A 25908-nucleotide genomic window follows, 5' to 3' on the forward strand; every position below is an offset into this window, starting at 1 on the left:
AGCAACCTGAAATATTTGAAACCAAGACCTCCTTGAGATTGTGCTTTGAATCAAAACTGAACGGGCAGTATGCGATAATAATCGACCTTTCCAACTCTCCAATCTGGATTTCACCTTTTGTATTTTTTGCTTTTTGGTTTGATTTTTGAAATTTATTTGTCATCCTTTGTTTCCCTTCTTTCTCATCACGATCCAGAAAACAACTGGCAAATTGGAAGAATCTAAAAAGTAAAGCATGTTTTTAATTTTGAAAGTGAGTGCCAGTTTCCACTCACAAGTTGATGATGAGAAAGAACAAGGAATTGAGAACTTAGACAATACAATAAACTCTTATTATGAAAGAAAGTTAAATGTGGGTCCATATTCCTCGTACCGTCTCTTCAGCATCACACAGACTCGTTTTAACATTGTCAATGCTGGATGTATTGCTGGGTCATCTGACGTGTCACACAAAAAGAACTTTGCCGACAGGACAAAGCTATCGAATTTTACACAGACAAAGGCACAAAGTTTTGTTTTTCTTTTCAATCATATAACATATAATATTATATTATAGAGAAGATCATGTGCTGGGCGGAGATTCGGTCAATGCTTTTAAATCTATTTAATATGTATAATGTGTATAAGTAGAGAATATTATATTTGTCACTTAAAAAAATTCTCATGTGCCGCCCTTAAAAGTTTATGGAGATTTTTTTGCAAATGAAAGTTTGGGGGGGTGTGAACTGTCACTACGACCGAAGTACAAGGCAGTAAAAATAATAAAATAAAATTACAAAACTACTTAAATATACCCTATACTATCAAAACCACTTATATATATTGACCTTTCAAATGTTTAATATACAAAGAATAAATGATATAACTACCTTCATTAAATTTTCAAAATATGCTGCATGCAAAATGTTGAACTCTGTTGTCTCTCTTCTTCTTCTTTCTCCCATACCACTGCTGCAAACGCCACCTAATGAGAGCAGCCCTATATCTCCCTCTTTTTCTTTCTCTCCCTTCCTCCTATTCTCCTCTTTTCTCCTTTCCTCTCTTCTCCACTACAACAAATACCACCTAACTAGAGCAACCGCTCTCCCTTCCTCCTCTTCTCTCTTTTCTTTTTCCTTTCCTCCCTACCGCTACTAAGGTCATTGAACGGGGTCATCCTTTCAAAATTTAGGGTTGAAATGGTATGTTACTTTCATTTTTATAAAATCCAAAAAAGGATTTCCTCTCTTAGCTTAGGTGTGCCCATTGTAAAAATTAGTCAAAGTTGATTTGCACCTATAGTCCTATACTTTAACAATAAACATTGTTTGAATGTGAAATAGAGAGAGAGAGAAAAGAGCATGAAGAAGGAGAGAGAGAAAGAGCAGGGGAGTTGCCACGCTCAATTTGTTGGGAGGAAATGGAGGACGATGAAGAGAGGAGAGGAAGGTAAGAAAATGAATGGTAGAAATGAAAAAAATTTAAAGGATATGTGAAACAACTCCAACATTTTCTTAGTGGATGACCTATTTGTGTTATATGGGGCCATATTCAAAGGCATCTGTTAGTTAGGTTTTAATGTTATAGTGTATATGTAAGTAATTTCTTCAAATCTCAGGATATATAAGTAATTAACAGATATATAAAGTTTTATAAAGATTCCATAATAACACAAGAAATGATAATTCTTTTGTCTATACACGGAGCAGCCTCTTCTGTCAAGCAAGGGAGCCTATAACCAAAAGCACAGCTGTAGTAACTCATACTTAACAATGGCTCTGCAGGTTGTGCTACTCCTCCTCCTCCCGTTGTCTTCTTTTTGCCCAGCAACTGCGGCATCATCATCATCATCAGCCAAGTCGGTGCAGGCAAAGCCTAACTGCCCAGAAAAATGTGGGAACATCACCGTTCCCTACCCCTTTGGCTTTGGACACGACCCTAATTGTTACTGAGATGGCTTCAAACTATCCTGCAACCACACTTTCACCCCTCCCAAATTATTTGCCCCACAAATTATCATCCAAGGCAGGTCGTACGAAGATAAAGGGATGGAAGTTAAAGAAATATCATTATTACAAGGCCAATTGCACGTCTATTCATTCATGGACTACATTTGCTACAGCCATTCCTTATTTGTTACCCGTAATACGTCCTCGATCCTGAATTTATGGGTTACGCCCTTTACTTATTCCGACACTCGCAACATGTTCACGGTTATCGGTTGCGACTCTCAAGCCTACATTAGGTATACCAGCGAGGAAACTTCCAGATGGTATGGAACCCTGCAATACGGCTGTCAAGTGTATTGCTTAGGGAAAGAGGAAACGCTGAGTGGGAATTATAGTGGCATGGGTTTCTGCCAAACCACCATCCCCAGGGAACTAAAGAGTGTTAGAAGGTCGTTGGAGATTGTAGACAACTCATCATCGGATTTCAATCCATGCGCATACTCTTTCATCGTTGACAAGGAGTGGTACAACTTCTCCGTAGCTGATCTCTCGGGCTTTCATTTCTATACAAGAAACAGAGGAATGGTTCCAACCATACTCGACTGGGCAATAGAGAATGACTCCTGCGAAAACATTATCATGAGAAACTCCACTAGCACTACTTATGCATGTGGCAACAACACCGACTGTTACAAGTCCCCCAACGGTCTCGGGTATCTCTGCAAATGTTTGGAAGGCTACCAAGGCAACCCTTATCTTCAACACGGATGTCAAGGTACATAATTATATCGATAATTTAATTTCATTCTTCTTCACCAAATTTGCCTCTTTCCAAATTCTACATAAAAAGCTTAGTCTTTACAAAATTTTGATTCTAGTCCAATAATTTCTAATAAATGATTCACAGATATAAATGAATGCTTGAATTCAACCATGAATGACTGTTCATCATCTGCAATTTGCACAAACATGCCTAGAGGTTATAACTGCTCTTGCCCGCTTGGCACAGAGGGTGACGGAAGAAGAAAAAGGCGTGGTTGCATCCCTTCAAAAACAAAATATTGGGTGATTCAACTCTCCATAGGTAATATAATTTAAATCCACGACAACATATAATTGCTATTTATTCATTCATCTGCATCAGGATTTCTCCGCAAATTCAGTAGTCAGTTCCATTATTTGTCAAAACCCAAGCGATATGGCTTGACAAGAGAAAATTAAGATCTAGGCTGATTGTGAAGTAACAACAGCAGAAGCTGTTGAACTGTGGCAGCCATGGAGATTTGAAAGAGCTCTGATGAGGTAGCCGGCGATACAAACGGCCGGACCCGATGATCTATGATCGGGATAAACTCTGATGAATTAGTAGCAAAGTAAATAATAAAATTACTTAATACATTTTATAGCTTTACATATTTATTAAAATCTACACTCAATTTTGCATTTTATTAAAATAACTTTTATCATTTACAAACAATTTATAATTGACATTTTCCTCCCGAACCTCTTTATATTTTCATGTAGTCTCATTATAACTTGTTCTAGAAAAGCATAGACCGCAAACTGATACAAGAATTTGTGAGGGGTATTTTTAGAATACAAAGCATCTGGTCATGATTGTCGGCTGCATTTTTGGAATTCAAAAGCGTCACATTTTTTGAATGAATTTAAGTCATGTTTGGGAGTATTTAAGTGTTTATTTGGGTCGGGATCTTTCCATCAAGTATTTATTGGTGTTTGAGAAATAAATCCGAAATAAGTGCTTAATTTAAAAATAAGGGTTTATGTTTTAAGCCCAAATTTCCTCTTTTTTTAGGTGTTTATACAATAACCACTTATTCAATTTTTTTCTTCCAAAATTATTCCTAGTTGAATTTTAAAATACCACTTATAAAATTTTCCCTAGTTCAATTTTATAAAAGTGCTTTTGTAAAGGTTACTTTATAAAGGTGTTTTCAAAAATTTGACATGGGGGTTCTAAAAAGTTGGAGTGATGTCTAACTCTCGGGTTTAACAGTCCTAGTGTCTGATCTACACTTGGTCTTAAAACATTGTTGCTGAGGGAAAAGCATTAATTCTCATAAAAAATAGCATTATATGCTACATATAGCCCATATGAACACAATTTGTATAACAAACAAGGGTAAAATACAAAAACCTTCCCTGAAGTTTCTAACAATCATAAAACCTCCCCTATAGTTTCATTTTAATAAATACCTCCCTTGAACTTTTGAGTAATTCGATAATAACCTCCCTTCCATCACCTTCCCAAACACAAAACATTAGACTGATGCACCAGTTCTTCCAAATACCCATTGATGGAGGGTGATTTGACCTGACCTCCTAAGCAGGCGACACATGGACATGAATCGACATAAGTGAGAGCGCAGCGTGACAGCCTGGCTACTTGGTGCAATGAGCTCGCTGAAGCCCTCGCGGGTCAGCTCGCTACATGACAGCTTGCTACGAACAAGCTCCCTACAGTGCGAGCTCGAGTACGCTGGTGTGCTGAAAGGGAACACTCCAAGCTAAGTCTATCCCAGCTCGCGAGCCAGGACAATTAGCTCGCTCCAATCCTTAGGCAAGAGGGCTGTCTCGAAGACCTCAAGCGGAATCACCTCGGGACGCCTCCAGTAGCTCGCTACGGGATAGTTCGCTACAAGGCAGCTCGTTATTAAGCGGCACGACATTTTCAGGAAACTTCTTATCTGACAAGACCGTACCCGTCAGACTGCACCCACATCTCCTAACTAACGGCGCAGTCTCTGCCAGTCCAGCAGACTACGCCCACGTCTCCCGACAGGTGGCAGCGTGCCTGGCGAATAACGGCTGCGACAGAGGGCCAGAGGCGGTTACACCCGATTTGATAGGACATCAATATTTAAAGGCCCCGATTTCCAAGGGGAAGAGGTAATTGAACTGATCTTGCGCTATCTGTACTCTTAGCTCTCTCTACATTTTCTACAGCTCTCTCAGAGTTCTAACTTAAGCATCAGAGTGTTCCCACCGGGTGAGCTCCTCGGGAATCCTTCATTTTCTTCTTCTCAGGTGCTGTCCGTTGCCAGGTAGGAGCGAAGTCTCTGCCAACTAAGAGTGACCGGATCGCGCTACATCATTTGGCGCCGTCTGTGGGAAATGCTTCAAAAAGCCCTCCACCAAACACCGAAAACTTTCAGTAAGACTTCAGTTCCCATGGCTTCCTCCAGCAATGCCGCACGTAGTGCAGAAATGAACACCGTCGGGGGGCAACTCCAGGTCCCAGCGGTGTGTATTGGATAGTTCACCATCCCTCTCTCTGTAGACAGAGTTCCCATCCTGAATGTGCCTCAGACAGTGGCACCCATGAACGCTCCACTCCCTTTCACGGTTGGAACAACCTTTACTGAACCCTCTGTTGTTCCTCCGGTGACCTGCCAAAACCAGCTTGAAGACCTAGTGCAATGCATGCGAGCTATGCAAGCTCAATTGCAACAGTTCCAGCAGTCTCAACTCTATCAGTAGCAAGTGCTGCACCAAGTTTCTCAGTATCACTACCAGCAGTAGTTTCCTCCGCTGCCTCAGACCTAGCAGCCACTTCCTCCTCGGCATCCGGCCACGCAGCAAGCCAGGCCCCGCCGTCAGAGCGAACGTCCTTCTCGTCGGGGAGAGACCTCCTAGACTCAGAACCCTCCCAAGAGTCAAGTCTCGTCCCGCGGCAGGAAGGAGAGACCAGCTATCCCTGCCTCGTAGCCTGTAGTCAGGTCGGGGGCCTCTCAGCCAGTCAGACCCGTGTCCCCTCAACATTCACAGTTCGAGCTTCCACTCGCTGAGAACCAGTTCGAGGTTCTAGCCGCGGACTATAGGCAAGGCCTCTTAGTTCACAGCTATTAGCAGCAATCCGAGCCCCTCCCTGGGCCTATCGAGCTCGACAACACAGAAGCAAGCAGTACCAATGCTGAGCCAACAAAGAAACAGCAGAGGTGCCACCGAGCTCGCCGAACTGCCACTTACAACCTGCCCTAGCTCAAGGGTAAGAAAGAGGTAAGCTCAGGTGAAGTAAAAAGCCACTCTTCTCAAATCAGTTTCATCCCCCCTATCTCCAGAGCTTCTTGTCGTCCCTATGCCAAAGGACTTCAAGCTTCCTCCTTTGGATAAGTACGATGGGTCCTTTGATCCGAATGACCATGTTGACACCTTCCAGTCACAGATGCACTGGCAAGGGCCAGTAAGTCCTGCATGTGCGTGGCTTTCTCCACCACCTTCAAAGGAGTGGCCCGCACATGGTACCAGAATCTCGCACCCGGATCAATAAAAAGTTGGGCGCAATTCGTGCAAGTCTTTACTTCTCACTTCGTCACCAGCAAGCAGTGCCCGAGAACTCAGGAGAACCTCCTTGGTATAGTCCAGAGGGAAGGGGAGTCCATCCGGAGTTATATCAAGCAGTTCAATGACGTTTGTTTGCAGATACCCGATCTGGACCCCGCAATTTGGCTCACCGCAGCCAAGAGAGGCATCACGCACAAAGAATTCAAGTGGCACGTGGTTGTCAATAAGCCCAAAACTGTGACCGAGTTCCTTAAGCTCGCGGATCAGTTTATAGGGACGGAGGAGGAGATCAACCAGATAAGTGAAAGTGTGCCCGAGAAAAGGAAAAGGGAAGGTGAGTCCTCGATCCAAGGGGACAGTAAGAAGAAGAAAGACCCAGCTCGGGGGGCAAAGCCAAGTCAGCCTTTCTGAGCTCAACCAGCAGAAAGGACGGACTACACACCCCTGAACGCGAAGCGGGCCGAGATCCTTATGGCGATCAAAGATGCCCCCGTATGTTAAGTGGCCACTCCGGCTGAAAGGGGACCCTAATGTAAGAAATAAGATTTTTTATTGTAGCTTCCATAAAGACCACGGTCATAGTACCAAGAATTGTAAAAACCTCCGCGATGAGATAGAGGAGTCCGTCGTGGATACTTGAGAAACTTTGTATAGAACAACAATAAAAATAAAGCAGGTCGATAGGGGGAGCAGAGTAGGGATGCTCCCGAATCCAGCAACAGGCAAGCAGAGCAGCCGCAGAAGCAGCCCCCGGAAGAGAGACCAGTTCGTGGGACTATCCATGTGATCATCGGAGGATCGATCGTCACAGGTTGCACCATGGCTGCAGCTCGGACATCAGCTCGCGAGGCCGCAAGGGAAGAGCAAAATCCCCCAAAGCGGCCAAGGACGGAGGACCCGATCTTCTTCACAGAGGACAACGCGCACGGGATCTACTACCCCCACGATGACGTGCTCGTCATAAAGGTAAAGATTAATGACTTCAAAGTCAGGCGTGTCCTTGTTGACTCTGACAGCTCGGCCGACTTTCTTTTCAAAGCAGCGTTCGACAAACTCGATCTCCAAGAGAGCGACCTGAACCCCGCAAATACTCCCTTGGTAGGCTTCAGTGGAGAGGAAGTCAGGCCCCTGGGAAGAATTACAGTACCTGTAGAAGTCGGCACCTGGCCTAACATAGTGAGGCTTAACCATGACTTCTTGGTGGTCGCAACTCCCTCCCTGTACAACGCCATAGTAGGTCGGCCGATCACCCATGCCCTACGTGTTGTGGTCTCCACATATTATTTGGCAATGAAGTTCCCTACGGACTTCGGAGTTAGGGTAGCGTGAGACGACCAGCTTGATTCTCACAAGTGCTACGTCGCTGCCCTCAAAGGGAAAGCCAAAGTGGTCGACAACCTCAACCTGGAGCGACCTACGGAGCAATGCGAGGAGCGAGCTGCACCCACGGACTAAGCTGCACCCTCGGCGCCTCAGTCCAGGAGCCCCTACAATCTCAACTGGTAAGTTTTTTACTTCAAAATTTAGATGTTTTTGCATGGTCCGCGGCAGAGATGCCCGACATAAACCCAAGCATCATAACTAACAGGCTAAATACTGACCCTGTAATTAGGCCAACGGTAATTCGTCCCGGAGCGCTGGAGAGCAGTTGACAAGGAGGTCGGGAAGCTCCTCGCAGCCGACTTCATCAAAGAAGTCCATTACCCAAGCTGGGTAGCCAACCCAGTCCTGGTAAAGAAGGCCAACGGTAAATGGTGCATGTGCATCGATTATACTGACCTAAACCAAGCTTGCCCGAAGGATTGCTTCCCGCTCCCCAAGATTGACCGCCTGGTGGACGCGACCTCAGGGCACGAGTTGTTGAGTTTCTTGGATGCCTACTCAGGCTATAACCAGATTAGAATGGATCCTGCTGACAAAGAAAAAATAGCTTTTATAACGGAGCTAGGCTTATACTGTTACAAGGTCATGCCCTTCGGACTGAAAAATGTTGGGGCTACCTTTCAAAGACTTGTAAATAAGTTATTTGAGCCGTTGATCGGCAAGAAAATAGAATGTTATGTAGACAACATGGTCGTCAAAACCCAGTCTTCAAATGTTTTCATAAAAGATTTGCACTCTATTTTTGAAATTTTGCGTAAGTTCAATATGAAACTAAACCCGAACAAGTGTGCATTCGGTGTCACCTCGGGTAAATTCTTAGGGTACATCGTTAACCGGCGAGGCATTGAGGCCAACCCAGATAAAATTAAGGCTATCCTAGATATGAGACCACCCCAAAAATTGAAGGAGGTTCAGAGGTTGAATGGCCGCATAGCCGCTCTAAGTCGCTTCATGTCCAAATCGGCAAATCGTTGCCTGCCTTTCTTTAAGGCAATTAAAAGCAAAGGCTTTGAATGGACTAATGAGTGCTAGCTCATGCTCGACGAGCTCAAAAGGTACCTCGCCAGTATCCCGGTCTTAACCCGACCCGAGGAGGGTGATGTTTTGGAGTTGTACCTCTCGGCAAGTGACGAGGTAGTTAGCTCGGTACTAATAAAAGAGGTAAATCGGGTCCAACGACCCATCTACTATGTTAGCAAAGTGTTGCAGGGAGCAGAGACGAGGTACCCAGAGATCGAAAAATTAGCGTACGTGCTAGTCATTGCAGCTCGGAAGCTTCGTTCGTACTTCCAAGCTCATACTGTCATCGTCCTCACCAGCAATCCTTTGAGGCAAGTCTTGCTCAAGTCCGAGGTCTCTGGTAGACTGACGAAGTGGGCCATCGAACTCAGCGAGTACGACCTCCAATACAAACCACAAACTGCTATCAAAGCCCAAGCCTTAGCCAACTTTGTCGCGGAATGTACTTTCAACTCCGAGGTCCCCAGGCCGGTCAAGCCCGAGGATCCCAGGCCAGTTGGGTTCGAGCACCGTGAGGTAGCAAGTGGCGTGACTTCTCCCCTAGTGAGATCGAGTCCGAGCTGGGATGAGGAGCCCTGGATCCTTCACGTGGATGGCTCATCCAACAAGCAGGGCAGCAGAGCTGGAATCGTTCTGTATGGGCCAAGCGGCGTGAAACTGGAGTACGCACTACGCTTCGAGTTTGCGGCATCCAACAATGAAGCGGAGTATGAGACATTGATAGCCGGACTAGCTCTAGCAAGCAAAGTGAAAGCCAAGCATATCGTTATCTGTAGTGATTCTCAGCTCGTGGTCAACCAAGTTACAGGTGAATACGAAGCTCGCGAGTCAGCCATGATCGCCTACTTAGCCAAAGTAAGAGAGGCTCTACTCAACTTGCAGTCACACTTCATCACGCAAATCCCGAGATCAGAGAATTCTAAGGCCGACGCCCTGTCCCGGTTAGCCAGCACCAGTGAAAATACCATGAGAACCGTGTACATAGAGAACCTGCCTTGGCCTAGCATTCTCGGGGGAGCAGAGGAGGTCGCTCCTGTCGTACAAGTAAAGCCGAGCTAGATTGATCCGCCCGCGAGCTACCTACAACACAGGACCCTCCCTGCAGACCGTAATGCCGCCAGGAGGGTAGAGCGTCAGGCAGGCAAATACATCATGATAGACGAATGGTTGTACCAAAGATCCTACACGCTCCCTTACCTGCGCTGCTTGTGACCTTCCGAAGCCGAGCTCATGCTCCGCAACACTCATGAGGGCCTGTGTGGCGGACACTTGGGCGGTAGAGCTCTCGCCCAAAAAGCGTTACGACAGGGATACTACTAGCAAACGATGAAGGCAGATGCGATCGAGCTCGTCAAAAGATGTGACAAGTTCCAGAAGCACGCTAACATCCACTATCAACCCACTACCGACCTCAAGTATCTCACCAGCCCGTGGCCTTTCGCACAATGGGGAATCGATATACTCAGACCGTTTCCGCCAGCGACAGGGCAGAGGAGGTTCTTAGTGGTGGCAGTTGATTATTTCACTAAGTGGGTAGAAGATGAACCTCTTGTAACAATCACAACGCGAAATGTGCAGAATTTCTTCTGGAAGAACATAGTGTGTTGTTTCGGACTACCCCGGGTACTGATCTCTGAAAATGGTAAGCAGTTTGAGGACATTAAATTCCAGAACTGGTGCCAAGACATGGGAATTCAACAGAACTTCACCTCAGTGGCACACCCTCAAGCAAACGGTCACGCAGAAGTCACGAACAGGGCCATCCTCCGCAGACTGAAGGCACGCCTGGACCGAGCTAAGGGACTATTGGCAGATGAGCTGCCCAGTGTATTATGGGCTTATCGGACCACAGTGAAGACCGCTACAGGCGAGACCCCCTTCAACCTTACTAACGGCACTGAAGCAGTCATTCCAGCCGAGATTGAGGTTCCAACGCTACGTCTAGAAGTGTATGATGACAAGGCAAATGAAGACGAGCTACGCACCAACCTCGACCTACTTGACGAGGTACAGGACCTCGCATATATTAGGACCGTGGCCTACCAATAGAGAGTAGCTCAATACTATAATGCCAGGGTTAAGAAGCGGAACCTCAGTGTCGGAGACCTGGTTCTTTGTAAAGTTATGGTGCCTGAGCCTGGCATTGGTATGCTCGAGCCAAATTGGGAAGGACCCTATCGAGTAAAGCGGGTGCTCGGGAAAGGAACGTATGAGCTCGAGACCCTGGAAGGGAAACAAGTGCCTCGGGTATGGAACATTGTCAACATAAGGCAATATTACTCGTGATCGCCGAGCTGAGTGGACTACAAGTTGCTCTTCGAGCCTAAGGGCCAAAATACCGAGTTGAGTGGACTACAAGTCACCCTCGGAGCCTAAGGGCTAAAATGCTGAACTAACGAAGACCTCGGCACTATAAGACCCAGTCGCCTCTATGGCATGGGCGAACTCTAGAAGGGGGTGGACCATAGTCGCTCCTAGAGCCTAAGGGCCAAAATGCCGAGCTAACGAAGACCTCGGCATAGGCTAAGTATTAATACCGAAGGCGCAGGCAGCTCGGGTGTGAACCAAATGATGCATAGCTCGCCTTGGCATACAACTTGAACCCGTTAAGGGACAGCCAACGCCAACTTAACCCAGGTGCATACAGGTCGGGCATATGCTTACTATGTTGACCACCTCGGGGTACATTATAAAATCCCCCCATGTGCTGGGAAACAGTTCGGGGTTACAATGACCGAGAAACCCCACTTCGGGTATTTAGCTATAACAGTTCGAGTGATAAAGTCGCTTCAGCAAAAAGTAAAGAGCATACCACTTAGCAGTGAAAAAAAGGGGGGAATACTTCACTACCAGTTTCAAAAAAAAAAAAAAAAAAAACCGGGCCTAACAGCCCGAGAGAGTTCATCAAGAAAAAGAAAAAGAAATACATAAAACCGGGATCAGACGCCCGGGAACAACCACTCGAAGAATCCAGTCATGAAAAATAAGAGCAACCGACCTCAAGGTTCCACCGCCTCCACGTCCTTGTCATCCTCTGGAGAGTCAGGTTCCTCCACCTCCGGAGAGTTGGGCTCCTCCTCCTCCGCCATGTCCAGGCCCTTTGATTGTTATGCCTTCAAGGTTGAGGAAGGAGAACTTCTTCCGGACCAGCCACCGGCAGAGCTTGAACCCTGAACGGTAAGACCTCGAGCCATACTCAACCTGGAGGTCTTGGAACTGTAGGGACTCCTTGAAGTCCTTCACCGCCTTATCCCGCTCTTCCTCCACCACGGCGTCGAAGTTTCGGATCTGATCGTGGAGCGTGGACTCCAACCTCTGGACCTACTGGCAAAGCAACTCCCTCTCCACCGCCGCCCTCGAAGACTCCTCGCTGTAGCGGGCGCTCTCCTCAGACAGTCGGGAGATCCGCGCCTCCTGGTCCTTGATGAGCAGCTCTTGGGCCTCGCTCCCCTTCTGAGCCTGAAGGACCTCGCTCCGGGCTTGGTCGAGCTCGCGTTGGAGCTTCCGCACTTCAATCTTCTGATTGGTGGCGTCCTGGGAGTGGACAACAGTCTGTCAGGCCATGGCATGGATGGTGGAGTTCAGCTGCCAATAATAAAGCCGAGGTGAGTAAAAAAAAAAAAGGAGGGAAGAGAAAAAAACACTTACCACCATGCAGTGGAATGAAGTCAGCCTGAAGAGTAGCTTGGGGTGCATCTCCTCGTCGGTGACCACCTGCCGTCTCCTCCGCGAGGCCACGAGAAAATTGGTAATGCTCTCTTCCCTCCCCTCGGTAGGGAACCATGGAAAGACAGTGGGATCAGGCCGTGCGGCCAGAGTTAACTCCTCAGGAGGTGGAACCTCTTCTTCGCCGGCGGAGGAACACCCTCGCGGCTACACCCTCAAACTACACAGGTGGGACCTCTGGCAGCGGAACAAAGGCTGGATCCACAGCAGCCTCAAACTCAGCGCCCCCAGAAGAGGACGCCCTGTCAGGGCGCGATCTCTTCGCCCTGCACTTCTAATTGCTCGACAGGAGGCGGCGTGCATCCATACCCGACATGGCTTCAAAAACCGTAAGTGTTAGTCCAGCTCGCAAAAAAAAAAAAAGAAAGAAAAGAAAAAAAAAGGCGACCTAAAAGGCACCTACCAAGGCTCAGATCGGCCTGCGTGAGCTTCTCCTCAGTCAAATAGTCCGAGCAGAGGAAGCCAACTCCCGCCCAGGACTGCAGCGTATTCTGAACCTTCCGGTCCAAAGTAACACTCGGATCCTGAACGGCCCCCCTCCAGTGGGTCGGGAAGGGCCACCCCTCGGGGTTGCAAACCACGAAATAGCCCCGCTTCCAGGCTGGGATCCTGTTAGGCAGCTCGTGAAGGAGCTTAAAGACTGGGCGGGGGGAGAAGTAGTAAGAGCGTCTTTCTGGAGGAGCTCCGGGTGAGGCATTCTTGATGGACAGAATAGAAGCAAAAATATCCAAAGAAAGGGGAAGACAATACTCAAAAAACAAAGAAATTGTCCCAACCACGTTTTGGATTGAGTTGGGGTGAAGCTGTTCTATGGTGACATTAAAGTGGGAAAGAATCTCCACTATCAGAGGATGAAGAGGGAGCCGAAGGCCAGCCACGAGCTGCTCCTCAAAGATCACGATTTCATCGTGATCATGCTCCCAGGGATAGTCGCCGGAAGGAAGAGTGTAGATAAGATTCCCGAGGAGGTTAAAGTAAGAAACTAGGGCCTGAAGCCTTTCCATCGTCATAGAGGAAGGGCCAAAGCTATCCGGTTCCCGCCCTCGGAAAGTAGAAGCCAGATTCCCAGAGGCTTCTCGAGCCTCCATAGACTGACCCTTAGGGAGCCCCCAAGCTCCCGCTAAGTTTGATGGGACTTCATCTTGGTTACCGTCCCGGGGAAAGACACCGTCGTGTGGGTATCCAGACATTGTTGATGGAACAGAGGACTCACCAGGAAAGAAATGAATCGGAAGGACGGTGTGAATGGGAGAAGAGTTCGAGCAACTAGACAAAGGCGCGACCTCGAATCAGAAAGCAAGGCAAGTTGGTGTAAAAGAAATGAGGCCTGGGGCCCTCCTATTTATAGCCACAGTTCCCGAAAGCCAATGGCTTAGATTAAGGCAAATCCGATAGCTCACAATCAATCTGGTTGCACGTCTTCCAGGATTGAAGTAATGCCGGTTGCACGTCTTCCAAAATTGAAAGCCGCTTGGCGCGCTTTTTGACGCCCAAAAAATCCAGAAATCGCCTGACATTCGCGGGTGTATTAATGCGATCAGTCAACCCAGTTTGAATTACGGGTCAAATCCTCCCGCCACTTCATGAACTCCTCGCACTAGAGTAAGACCCTTAGCCCGAGGAGTGGGGGGCAATTGATGGAGGGTGATTTGACCAGACCTCCTGAGCAGGAGACACGTGGACATGACTCGACATAAGTGACAACATAGCATGACAGCTTGGCTACTTGCTGCAATGAGCTCGCTGAAGCCCTTGCGGGTTAGCTCGCTACATGACAGCTCACTATGAACAAGCTCGCTACAGCGCGAGCTCGAGTACGCCGGTGTGCTAAAAGGGAACACTCCAAGCTAAGTCTATCCCAACTCGCGAGCCAGGACAATTAGCTTGCTCCAATCCTTAGGCAAGAGGGTTGTCTCGAAGACCTCAAGTGGAATCACCTCGGGATGCCTCCAATAGCTTGCTACAAGGCAGCTCGCTATGGGATAGTTCGCTACAAGGCAGCTCGCTATAGGATAGTTCGCTACAAGGCAACTCGCTATTAAGCGACGCCGCATTTTCAGGAAGCTTCTTATCTGACAAGACTGTACCCGTCAGACTGCACCCACATCTCCTGATTGACGGCGCAGTCTCTGCCAGCCCAGCGGATTGCGCCCACTTCTCTCGACAGGTGGCGGCGTGCCTGTCCTTTTCAGATTGTGTCCTTCATCTGATTGAGCAGTACCCTGCAGCGGTTACCTACGCAGCCCTGGCGAATAATGGCTGCGACAGAGGGCCAGAGGCAGTTATGCCCGATTTGACAGGACATCAATATTTAACGGCCCCGATTTCCAAGGGGAAGAGGTAATTGAATTGATCTTGCGCTATCTGCACTCTTAGCTCTCTCTGCATTTTCTACAGCTCTCTCAGAGTTCTAACTTAAGCATCGGAGTGTTCCCACCGGGTGAGCTCACCGGGAATCCTTCAGTTTCTTCTTCTCAGGTGCTGTTCGTTGCCAGCTAGGAGTGACCGGATCGCGCTACATCACCCATTATACCCTTTATAAATTATTTTACATACAAAGTTATTGAAATAACCCTATTTTAACTTAACAAAACCTCCTCTAATGATTATCTTCAAAACTTTATTGAGTGAAAATAGAGTTATTTTAGTAATTTTGTATGTAAAATAGTTTATAAAAGGGTAGAATGGGTATTTGGAAAAAAAATTGGTGGATTTGTCTAACATTTTCCATTTGGGAAGGTGATGGAAGGGAGGCTTTTGTCAAATTTTTCAAAAATTTAGGGGAGGTATTTGTTAAAATGTAACTATAGGGGGAGGTTTTTATGATTGTTAGAAGCTTTAGGGGAGGGTTTTATATTTTACCCAACAAACAATACTGAAGTTGAGAGTGATTCAGGGTCATAAGTGCATATAGCATGCACAACCAAATGCTCAAAGAAGAGAATAGTCTAGTGGTGACCCAAAAGTCATTGCCATGACAGTTTCATGTTGAGAATATGTTTAGTTAGGCAAGCAATTGATGGTAAAAACAACATATTCAAAGGCATCATACAATCAGTTTCATAGAATAGATGCTCTAGCCATCATGGCCAAACCTATCTCAACAATGAAGATAGGATTTGCAATGAGTAATACTAGTTGATGCTGCTCAATCTGAGGTGATACACGAACTGAGGAGAGCAACTAGATAGTCCTTGCCAATAGGGTGGTAATTTGATGTTGTTCAATTCGAGGTGATGCACGAACTGAGGAGAGCAACCAGATAGTCCTTCCCAATAGGGCGGTACCGAGTTACAAGGATGAGGCTGCACTTCAAGACCTGTGATCAAGAAAGGAGAAGTCAGAGGCCAGAGGATCTATCCCCGGGTAGATACTCCGATGCTCAAGTCAGTAGGAGGTGGTAAATGGTCAGGCACGCACTACCTTGAAAGAATGGTAAGATCCATTGTATGGATGCCAAAAAGGTTGTGGAATGGGTGGGCGAGTTTCAAAAATTTCCTACATTTCTTCCAACTAGGAATCATATTCCCTAAATTTAGAATACAATATTCAAGGATCCTACTTGAATCATAACCGAACCAGATCTGAACCAAAAGACAAGGGAGGAATTATACCTGATCCAGAGAAGCAGTATCTCCCAAAGTTGGTGTTCACTTCCAAAGAAGACACCAAGATCCGCTCCTGCTGAAGATGACACAGCAACTGTAGAACAGAACCAGCAGAGTGCGTCCTACACACTGAATTCTTCAGAAGAATCCTCTAGAAACACTGAGCACCGAACTTGATCAGTTCCTTTTGCAAAACTGATATCAAGAACTGGTTTCTTGATTCTTCCCACTCAGAGGGTTCGAACTTTGCAATGAATGGCGGCGGCTGGAGGAGAACTCTGGAGGAGAAGGTGGCGAACTGCTAATTTTCTTCTTCAAAGTTCTTGAGATCCAATCTCAAAATTGCAGAACTGATTTCTTCTAAACCTTAGGGTTCGAATTCTGTTCATTCGAAACTAGGTTTTCTTCCTTCCTTTTCTTGATTAAGAAATCTCCTAATCCTATTAGGAGTTATCCCAATCCAAATCAGCATCTGGATAGGGGATGATCTTAATCCTATCTGCAGATTAGGTTAGCCTACTCCTGATCTTATCAGGAGATTACTAGATTCAAATCTCATTTGAATTTGGTCTCCAAGAGTGTATTAGGTTAAAACCCTAATCCTTTTAGCTAGCCCTAATCTCAGATCTGCCCCATAAGTAGGTGATCATATCAGCCCAGTTCGAAATGGGCTTTTGGCACATTAAATAATCAGTGCTCAATTGGTTTCCAATCTGCTGCCCAGTTGGGCTTCTTTGTATGGCATGGGACCTAAGCATTGATCTACACACCAGCCACATGGGTTTGGCATAGCCTTTATTACGAGGCCTAGCCAAATTCACTAGAAAGCCCAGTAAACCCCTGAGCCCATCACATGGACCCTATGGGCCCAACACTTACACTAAGTGGTCCCTGGGCCAAGCCATCTTATAAAAACCCAAGGACTATGGGTAGGTGCAAGATTAGCCCATCAGGTATTATCTTAAATGGCCTTACACTTAACCTCTCAACCCATAATGATCAAGCACTGCCCGACAAGAGAGGACCTCTCCCTCGGCTACAAGGAACAGTGTTGCACTCTCTACTCACATGGATCCTGAGAATTAAAACCATTTGCAAACAACTTGAAACCGAAATTATCTATATATCATATATATAAATTTTGCAAAACAAAATTCCAACGATTGAAATCAACTACCGGCAGTTTGGTTTCCATCAGAGAGAGTGCATTCCCGATCATTACCTTTGTCCGACAAAGGTGTTGATCCTGTCACTATGATCACCCACTCAGATGAATTCTCAAACTGTCCCAACATACCCAGGTTTTGACCCCCGCTAAGGATCTCACTGATTGGCATATCAAAGATAGCCCAATCTGACACCTAGTGAAGTATCATAATCGAGTCTAGGGGTTAGGTGTAACTTTCTAGTTTTTCCCATCTATCTCTAAGGTTCAGGGCAATACTGGAAATCTTGTCCGGTTCAAGGATTCGAGTAATCCCATACTGCATGTGCCTTGGGTATTATCCTAGTGGCCGAGACAGGCCATCCCAACACTTGGCGGCACACTAGTATCAGCCTTGGCAGGTTAAATCTCCCCAGACTTATCCAATGGCTGTGAACATTTAAAACTAACACGAGTCTCATTAAGTGTCCAGTTTTAGGGTCTTACACAGAATCATACCACACAACATGAATCAAACATGTGCATTTTTTATTTACACTAAATTTCAAAAGTACATCGAATCATATTGAAGCTAAGGGCATACAAAACTGTCTAACATACCTTTTTATAGCCGTCGACCTGTATCCTGGTCAGATTGGGCTCCCGAGGTTGTCGGGATGAGGTAAGCCGCCGAGGTATTCAGGATAGAGTCCTAATCCTTGGTGGAGTTGTCTTCCTTACTCCTCTTTATTCGTAGTTATGCTTATCCGCGCCACGGGTAGATGACGTGGTTGAGGGGATAAGATGGGGGACCACAATAATAGCGTAGTCCGGCCTAGGCCACGGAATGAGTGCATGCTGCGGAGCTGGCCGAGCTATGCTTATGTGACTCGGCTAACCAGACGATGACTGGGCGGCCACGTGTCTCTCTGGACCAGCTTAGCCATGATCCAAACACCACACCCCCGATTCTGAAGTCGAGGCATGAGGTGTTCCGCCGAGGTGTAGCACGGCAAGACGTGTTGTTCCTCGGCTGAGGAACTCCAAGTCAAAGTCTAGTTGAAGTCTGGTTGAGCATCTGGTCCACTTGATCTTCCTCGGTGTTTGCCAGAATGTGAGGTCCACGCAATGTAGGTTGTGGCTGGGGAGTCCTTTAATCGTAAGTTGCAGAACTCCAAGAATTCTAACTTCGGAATTCAAACACCAACCTCAGATTGGCGCCGTTTGTGGGAAACGCACAAAAAGCCTATCTCAAAAATCTTTCATTCCTCACCGCGCAATCAAGATGCCCAAGAACTAGTCCGAATGATCAATAGGCTGATCCCCATCTCAGAAATATCGGCATCGCAAGCCCTCCGCATCAAGAAATTCCACAGCCTTTAGCCGCGGTTGATCCTGTACAGTTCCGAGCAATGCAAGATAGTCGATAACATCTTCGAGATGATGCAAACACTATGATGCGTGGCATCGCCCAACCGGGCCGTCCCCCCTGATGCCTTGACACGTACGAAGGACGATCCTCATCATGAGGACCCCAAAACGCGTCGACCGGAAAGGAGGGGAGTGCGGTCGGAGCGTGGGAAGCAAGGCACATCTCGCTCCCATGAGCTCGACAACCACACACACAGTCACGCTACACCGCCGCGCTACACGACCACACTACACAATCGCGCTACACAGCCATGCTACACAGTCGCGCTACACCGCCATGCTACATAGCCTCGCTACACTGTCACGCTACACAGCTGCACTACATAGTCACGCTACACAACCACGCTATACCGCCGTGCTACATAGCCGCACTACACCACTGCGCTACACTGCCGCGCTACACAGCTGCACTACACAGCCACGTTACACCGCTGCGCTACATAGCCACACTACACAACCATGCTATACAGTCGTGCTACACCGCTACACTACAAAACTGCGCTACACAACTGTGCTACACAGCCGACTGACCGACGCACACATGACACATTGCACACACATCATCTAGGCTGCACAAAAAATGTCGTGCAACATAGGCAATGCAGCAATGAATCAGCTGACCTACCAATGGGCATGTCATGAAGCTCGGCAGTGAATCACCGACTAAGAAAACTAACTCAGTCGACCTATAACGACTTGAGCCCTTAATGCATAGCTAGTAGGTAGCTCGGCAGCGTATAGCCAAACATCTGACTCGGCTGATCAATGACCAGAGCCCAAATCGGAGAAGATTGCTCCCGCCTCTGAGGCTAGAGGGCAGTCATCGTACTCCGTACTTTGGCGACAAAACATCACAGATCCATCTAAACAATGGCTGGCCCAAAGGCTCTCGAGACAAAAAACTGAGCATCCCAAAGATGAGAGCTCGGAATATACTCCAGCCACACTAGCCGGAGACCGAAGATCTCGGTCAACCCCAGACCTTGACCAAGGTAAGGCCAAGGAACCAACTTGTATGTATGCACATAAGTTCAGAACAAAACAATTTCATTAATTTAAGCCATCAGTACAACATGTTAAAGCTCGACATGCCGAACTATAAAAAAAAAAAAAAGAAGACAAGACAATTCTAAGAGCAACTTGCAGCTATTCAATCCTCGGTGTGTGTGTGGGGAGGGGGTTGACGGCCTCAACATCGAAGCTCGGCTTCCCACCGGCATCAGAAATCACCTGGCTGAGATAAGCCCTCGACTTCACAGCTCGGCACACCATGGTCGAGCATCACAGTGGCCTCAACACCAAAGCTCGGCCTCCCACTGGCATCAGAAAACAGCCGGCTGAGCTAAGCCCCTGACTTCAGACCTCGACACACCATGGTCGAGCATCACAATGGCCTCAACACCGAAGCTAGGCCTCCCACTAGCATCAAAAAGCACCCAATTGAGCTAAGCACCCGACTTCGGAGTTTGGCACACCATGGTCGAGCATCACAGTGGCCTCAGCACCGAAGCTCAGCCTTCCACCAGCATTAGAAAGCCCTTCCTCGGCACCTGGCCGAGCTAAGCCCCTGACTTCGGAGCTCGGCACACCATGGCCAAGCATCACAGTGGCCTTAACACCGAAGCTTGGCCTCCTACCGGCATCAGAAAGCCCTTCGTTGGCACCCAGCCGAGCTAATCCCCCAACTTCGAAGCTCGGCACACCATGGCCAAGCATCACAATGGCCTTAACGCCGAAGCTCGGCCTCCCACCAGCACCAGAAAGCCCTTCCTCGGCACCTGGTCGAGCTAAGCCCCTGATTTCGGAGCTCGACACACCATGGTCGAGCATCACAGTGGCCTCAACACTGAAGCTCAACCTCCACCGGCATCAGAAAGCTCTTCCTCGAAACCCGACCGAGCTAAGCCCTCGACATCGGAGCTCAGCACACCATGGCCGAGCATCATACTGGCCTCCACACCGAAGCTCGGCTTCCACTAGGAATCAGAAAGCCCTTCCTCAACACCCGAGCAAGCTAAGCGACTACGCGACATTTCAGCCGAGGAACGAAGAACCCTTCCTCGGCTCCACCAAGAAGACGGACCTAGAAGCACACACAACCGCACAACACTTCGGCTGAGAACTCCCCCTCCTCGGCTCCAAAACTGGGGGAGTGATGTTTGGATTCTGAAGTTAGAATTCTTGGAGTTCTACAGCTGACGATTGAAGGACTCCCCGACAACAACCCACAATGCACGGACCTCACATTATGGAAAACACCGAGGAACATCAAGTAGACCAGACGCTCAACCAGACTTCAACTAGACTTTGACTTAGAGTTCCTCAGCTGAGGAACAAGGATTCCTACTGCGCTACACCTCAGAAGAACACCTCATGCCTCGACTTCAGAAATGGGGGACTGGTGTTTGGGTCATAGCTAAGTTGGTCCAGATAGACACGTGGCCACCCAGTCAGCCCAGCCACATTAGCATAGCTCAGTCAGCTCTGCAACATGCAGTCATTCCGCGGTCTAGGCCGGGCTACACTATTACTGAGGCCCCCCATCTTATCCCCTCAGCCACATCATCTACCTGTGGCACAGATAAGCGTAACTACGAATAAAGACGAGTAAGGAAGACAACTCGTCGGGGATTAGGACTCTATCCCGAATACCTTGGCAACTTACCTCATCCCGACAACCCCAAGAGCCCAATCCAACCAGGACATGGGTCGGCAGCTATAAGAAGGTAGTCGTGCTCAAGGTAAGGGGCCCAACTTCTGACACCCATACTACTACTTAGCTTAGACCAGCACCCTTATTTCTCGGCCCAACCATCTACCACCTCCTACTGACTTGGGCAGCGGAGTATCTACCCGGGGATAGCTCCTCAGGCCTCTGACTTCTCCTTTCTTGATCACAGGTCTTGAAGCGCAACCTTGTCCTTGTAGCTTGATACCGCCCTATTGGCAAGGACTATCTGGTTGCTCTCCTCAGTTCATGCATCACCTCGGATTGAGCAGCATCACTAGTTGAATGAAAGAGCCTAAGTAAAGGTTGATGCTTTGTACCACCATTAGTTTAACAAATTTTCAACTTGATTTTTTAAATTGAATAAAAGATTGGGCATTTAAGATTTGCCTTTCATTGGGAAAAATCCAAATGAACTTAGGCTCGATTTGGAAAGAGTACAAAGACAAATATGTACCATGCAAATACATATAAAATAAGAGGGGTCCCTAAGCATTGAAGTGTAGTAACCCAAGTGAACAAGTAAAAGAGAATGGAAAGTTATGACTCATGCCAAGAGGGCATGAACTACAAATAGAGAACTTATTTCAAACTAGTAGCTAAGACTTAGAAAGCACAAAAGATGTCATATGATGGCTAGGATGGCCTAGCCATTTCTGCCAAATAGAAATGCCAACGCATTTTCTAACCATAGTGGAAGCAAGATTCAATGGCCTACAGTTGATATGAACCTCCTTAACGAGGACCTAATTCTCTCTATCACATTGTAACTATAGGGTGTGAAGTAAATGACCATCTAATAAGTGAATGTGAATGACATAGGGATATTCCATGCTAATAAATAAATTCATAGCCCCACTATGAGAGGTGCAGGACTCATGTATTTTATTATTGGTGTGGAAAATTATCATGAGTAGTTCATTGAACAACCATCACATACAGCTAATCCTTCCACATTCCAAACTCCCTGCTAAATAAAGTCGTTTTGAGTTTATTTCATCTCATTAAACAAAAAGGCGGGAAACAAATTTAGTCATAGAACTAAAAAAGACCTAGGTAGATAACACTATACTTTTTTGTTATTATTTTAAATGTGAAGGAGTGTTAGGAGGTAGAGAATATAATTAATTGTTTTCACATGCATTTCTTATGAAACAAGAAGTAAATATAAACTACCCACATGCATTAGAAATATAAACAACAAATATTCTATGATTGATCTAGTGAATAATATCCCTATTTAAATAGTTGATGTGTAGTGAGGGTGTTGCACTTGTCAATTTGCTTTTTGTTGGAGGTAAATGCCTTCCTTTTGGAATCTTATGACTTTTGTACCATTTACAAAGGATTCTTAAGTTGTTTTCTTCCAGGGCTCTTGATTACCTCTTTTTCTTAACAGGACTACTCTAATCTATGATGTTGTACCAGCACTTTTCTTACTATTTCTTTTTAATGATCTAATTGTAATATGAGCATTTATGAATGAAATTTGCTTTTTAGGTTTTATGTAGCAAGGGTCTTCAAGAAAAAGTTGCCTCTTGATATTACCTTTACACATTATAGAACCACTTAAGCTTTAATAAACAAGATTCTTAGCTCACCACTCTATATCTGCACACATACATGACACATGCGTGATCAAAGACTTTTAAACAAAGTTAACACATGGGATTTGCTGCATTATAATCTTCTATTTGTTGGTTTCCTCTTATTTATTATGTTATTCTTAACTAATTATCTTCCATGGATCATGCAGGTGTATGTTTAGGTATGGTGTTACTTCTATCCAGTTATTGGTTGTACCATGTTTGGAAGAAAAGACAAATAAAGAAACGAAAAGAGAATTTCTATAAAAGAAATGGTGGTTTTCTATTGGAACAACAAATTTCATCAAAAGAAGGCAATGTCGAGAAAATAAAAATCTTTATAGCAAATGAATTAGCAAAGGCAATTGATCAATATAATGAAAATCGAATTCTTGGTCAAGGGGGACAAGGTACAGTTTATAAAGTTATGTTATCAAATGGAAGAATTGTCGCAATCAAGAAATCCAAGATAGAGGATGAAAGTCAACTTGAACAATTCATCAATGAGGTTGTCATACTTTCTCAAATCAACCATAGGAATGTGGTTAAATTGTTGGGTTGCTGTTTAGAGATAGAAATTCCTCTATTAGTTTATGAATTCATCTCTGGTGGAACTCTTTTCTATAATATTCATTATCAAAATGAGGATTTCTTATTAACATGGGACAATCGCTTAAAAATTGCCACAGAAGTTGCAGGAGCAATTGCTTATTTACATTCAGCAGCTTTAATACCAATTTACCACAGAGACATAAAATCTTCAAACATCCTCTTAGATGACAAAGGTAGGGCTAAGGTGTCTGATTTTGGGACTTCAAGATCAATTGCAATTGATAAGACTCACTTAACCACTATGGTACAAGGGACCTTTGGATATTTGGATCCTGAATATTTTCAGTCAAGTCAACTCACGGACAAAAGTGATGTTTATAGCTTTGGGGTTGTTCTTGTGGAGCTCCTAACAGGGGAGAAGCCAATTTCCTTTACTAGACCATTAGAAGGGAGAAACATTGTGACTTATTTTATTTCTGCAATAATGGAGAACCATCTTTTTGAAATTCTTGATGCTCAAGTCTTAAAAGATGGTAGAGAGTATGAACTCCAAAAGGTTGCCAACATTGCAAAGAGATGCTTGAGTTTAAATGGAAAGGAAAGGCCAACAATGAAAGAAATTGCAATGGAGCTCGAGGGGTTGAGGAGGTCCGAAGGATGTTCTCATGTTGAACGAAACATTCAAGAGGTGGAATGCATCATAGATAAACCTATGGGCCTTTGGGATACAGGTTCAACTTCAACAGGATGCAAAAAGTATGGAGAACAGTTTCAAAACACAAGTTGATGAGCAACCACTACTGCATAATCCATCCCTATAGTCCTCTTTACTAAGATATAGATATTAAAGATATTCGACTTCAGTTGTTGTATTCTAAAGAGTATTGCATTTGTGTTGTATGTCCTCTCTCTACTTCTCTATACCCATATGTCCTTATTGTTTCACCATAGGTGTGTTTTATACCATTTAGTTGTATGATCCATATTTTACTCTTGATATATTTGAGATATGAATAGTTTCTTAAAAGAATAATCTTTTAGCTATTAATTCGCACATCCAAGCTAATGGATTTCTAGTTGGTTAAAGTTGACTATTAGCATTCTTTTTCTAAAATATTATTCACTTGGTATGTGTAATTTGACAAATAAACTTTAGGGGGGGTCATAGAGGGAATAAGATGAATTAGGGGGTTATATGTGAAAAGAAAAAGGAGGAAGTAGATCTCTCTCTGATCATTTTGCACCACTCCAAATACAGAGACTTTGGATCCAAACCATGGAACAACAACCTATTTATGGTATGGCCAGCGAACCACATGTAAACCCCCGATTCCCCATTCATGTGTACAAAATATTATAATATTTGAAAATGAACTTATTCATTAATTTATATTGTGAAAAGTAAAAGATAAATTAGTGTAATTTTGTTAGTAAACTACCAGATAAAAAATATACTTAATAACAATTTAAAAAAATTCAATAAATCCCCATAGTTACACAAATGTAATAAATTTTTCAAAAATTTTCATAAAACTACATTTTCGTAAAAGAACATATTTGAAATGAAAAGATATAAAGTATTTGAAAGTTTAATTTAAATGCATTAAATAATTATTGTAAATTATTAGAATATTTTGGAAATTTTAGGAAAATTTATTACATTTGATAGATTTTGGAAAACCATTAAAAAATTATGTAATTTTCATTACAAATTATTGAAAATTATTAAAGATAAATGAATATGTGACATGGAAAACTATAATTTGAACAAATAATTACACAAATTATTAAGATAAATTAGTATAATATTGAAAAAAGGAAATTATTGGTTAATTTATATTAGAAATTATAAGATAAATTAGTATAATTCTATAAGTAAACCATATAAAAAGAAAATAAATTATTTAATAAAAATTAAATAAATTTCAAAATTACACAAGTACAATAAATTTTCCAAAATTTTCATAAAATTATATTTTTGAATATTAAAGACAATTTATTGTACTTTTAGAAATTTACCATGTGGTTGATACTCAATATATCATTTTGATAATTTCTATCATGAAATTGAATATTGGGTTGACCGGGACAATGTTTTCAAAACAGGATCAATCTAGATAGTTAGATCGGAAAAATTGGGAACTGGACACCGTTTCACCTCAAAATAGCCTTTTCTCCAAAAATCGTTTATTTGGTTAGCAAACTGCTGACCTGCACGGTCGAACCATTAATCCGGGCAACAATTTTTGGCATTATTTTTTGTTTTTCTAATTTTTTATTGTTTTTGTTAGAGCGAGTCATTCGTTCAGATCGAACAGACAGATTGTTCGACCCCATAACGGTTCCCTATCCGGTCCAATTTTAAAAACCTTGGACGACGAGTGGGTGCCTTACCTTGAGCTTGGCTTGGTGTGTGGCATGACCTAGCCCAAGGTCCAGCCCATGGACCAGCCCGACCCATGGTAAGTATTGACTAAACTAAGTGGGGCTATACCAT

The 25908-nt window shown here is 44.9% G+C and overlaps 1 protein-coding gene across 1 annotated transcript; it reads left to right on the forward strand.

Moving 5' to 3' along the window:
* The first annotated feature begins 1691 nt into the window (after window positions 1-1691).
* LOC148872143 (putative wall-associated receptor kinase-like 16) lies at window positions 1692-24459 on the forward strand. Its single transcript, XM_088968478.1, has 3 exons — window positions 1692-2703; window positions 2836-3012; window positions 23030-24459. Exons 1-3 carry the CDS (start codon window positions 2028-2030, stop codon window positions 24196-24198), a joined length of 2022 nt encoding a protein of 673 aa, XP_088824604.1. The 5' UTR covers window positions 1692-2027; the 3' UTR covers window positions 24199-24459.
* The last annotated feature ends 1449 nt before the right edge of the window (window positions 24460-25908 follow it).

Source organism: Nelumbo lutea, chromosome 2 (genome assembly GCF_056320005.1).
Source record: "Nelumbo lutea isolate HS-2025 chromosome 2, American lotus-T2T, whole genome shotgun sequence".
NCBI lineage: Eukaryota > Viridiplantae > Streptophyta > Magnoliopsida > Proteales > Nelumbonaceae > Nelumbo > Nelumbo lutea.

Bases quoted from the DNA above. Each gene is read 5' to 3' on its own strand.
- LOC148872143 (XM_088968478.1), top strand. From the start codon at position 2,028: ATGGAAGTTAAAGAAATATCATTATTACAAGGCCAATTGCACGTCTAT. The intron at 2,704-2,835 runs GTACATAATTAT...AATGATTCACAG, and splicing joins TCTTCAACACGGATGTCAAG to ATATAAATGAATGCTTGAAT. The intron at 3,013-23,029 runs GTAATATAATTT...TGGATCATGCAG, and splicing joins GGTGATTCAACTCTCCATAG to GTGTATGTTTAGGTATGGTG.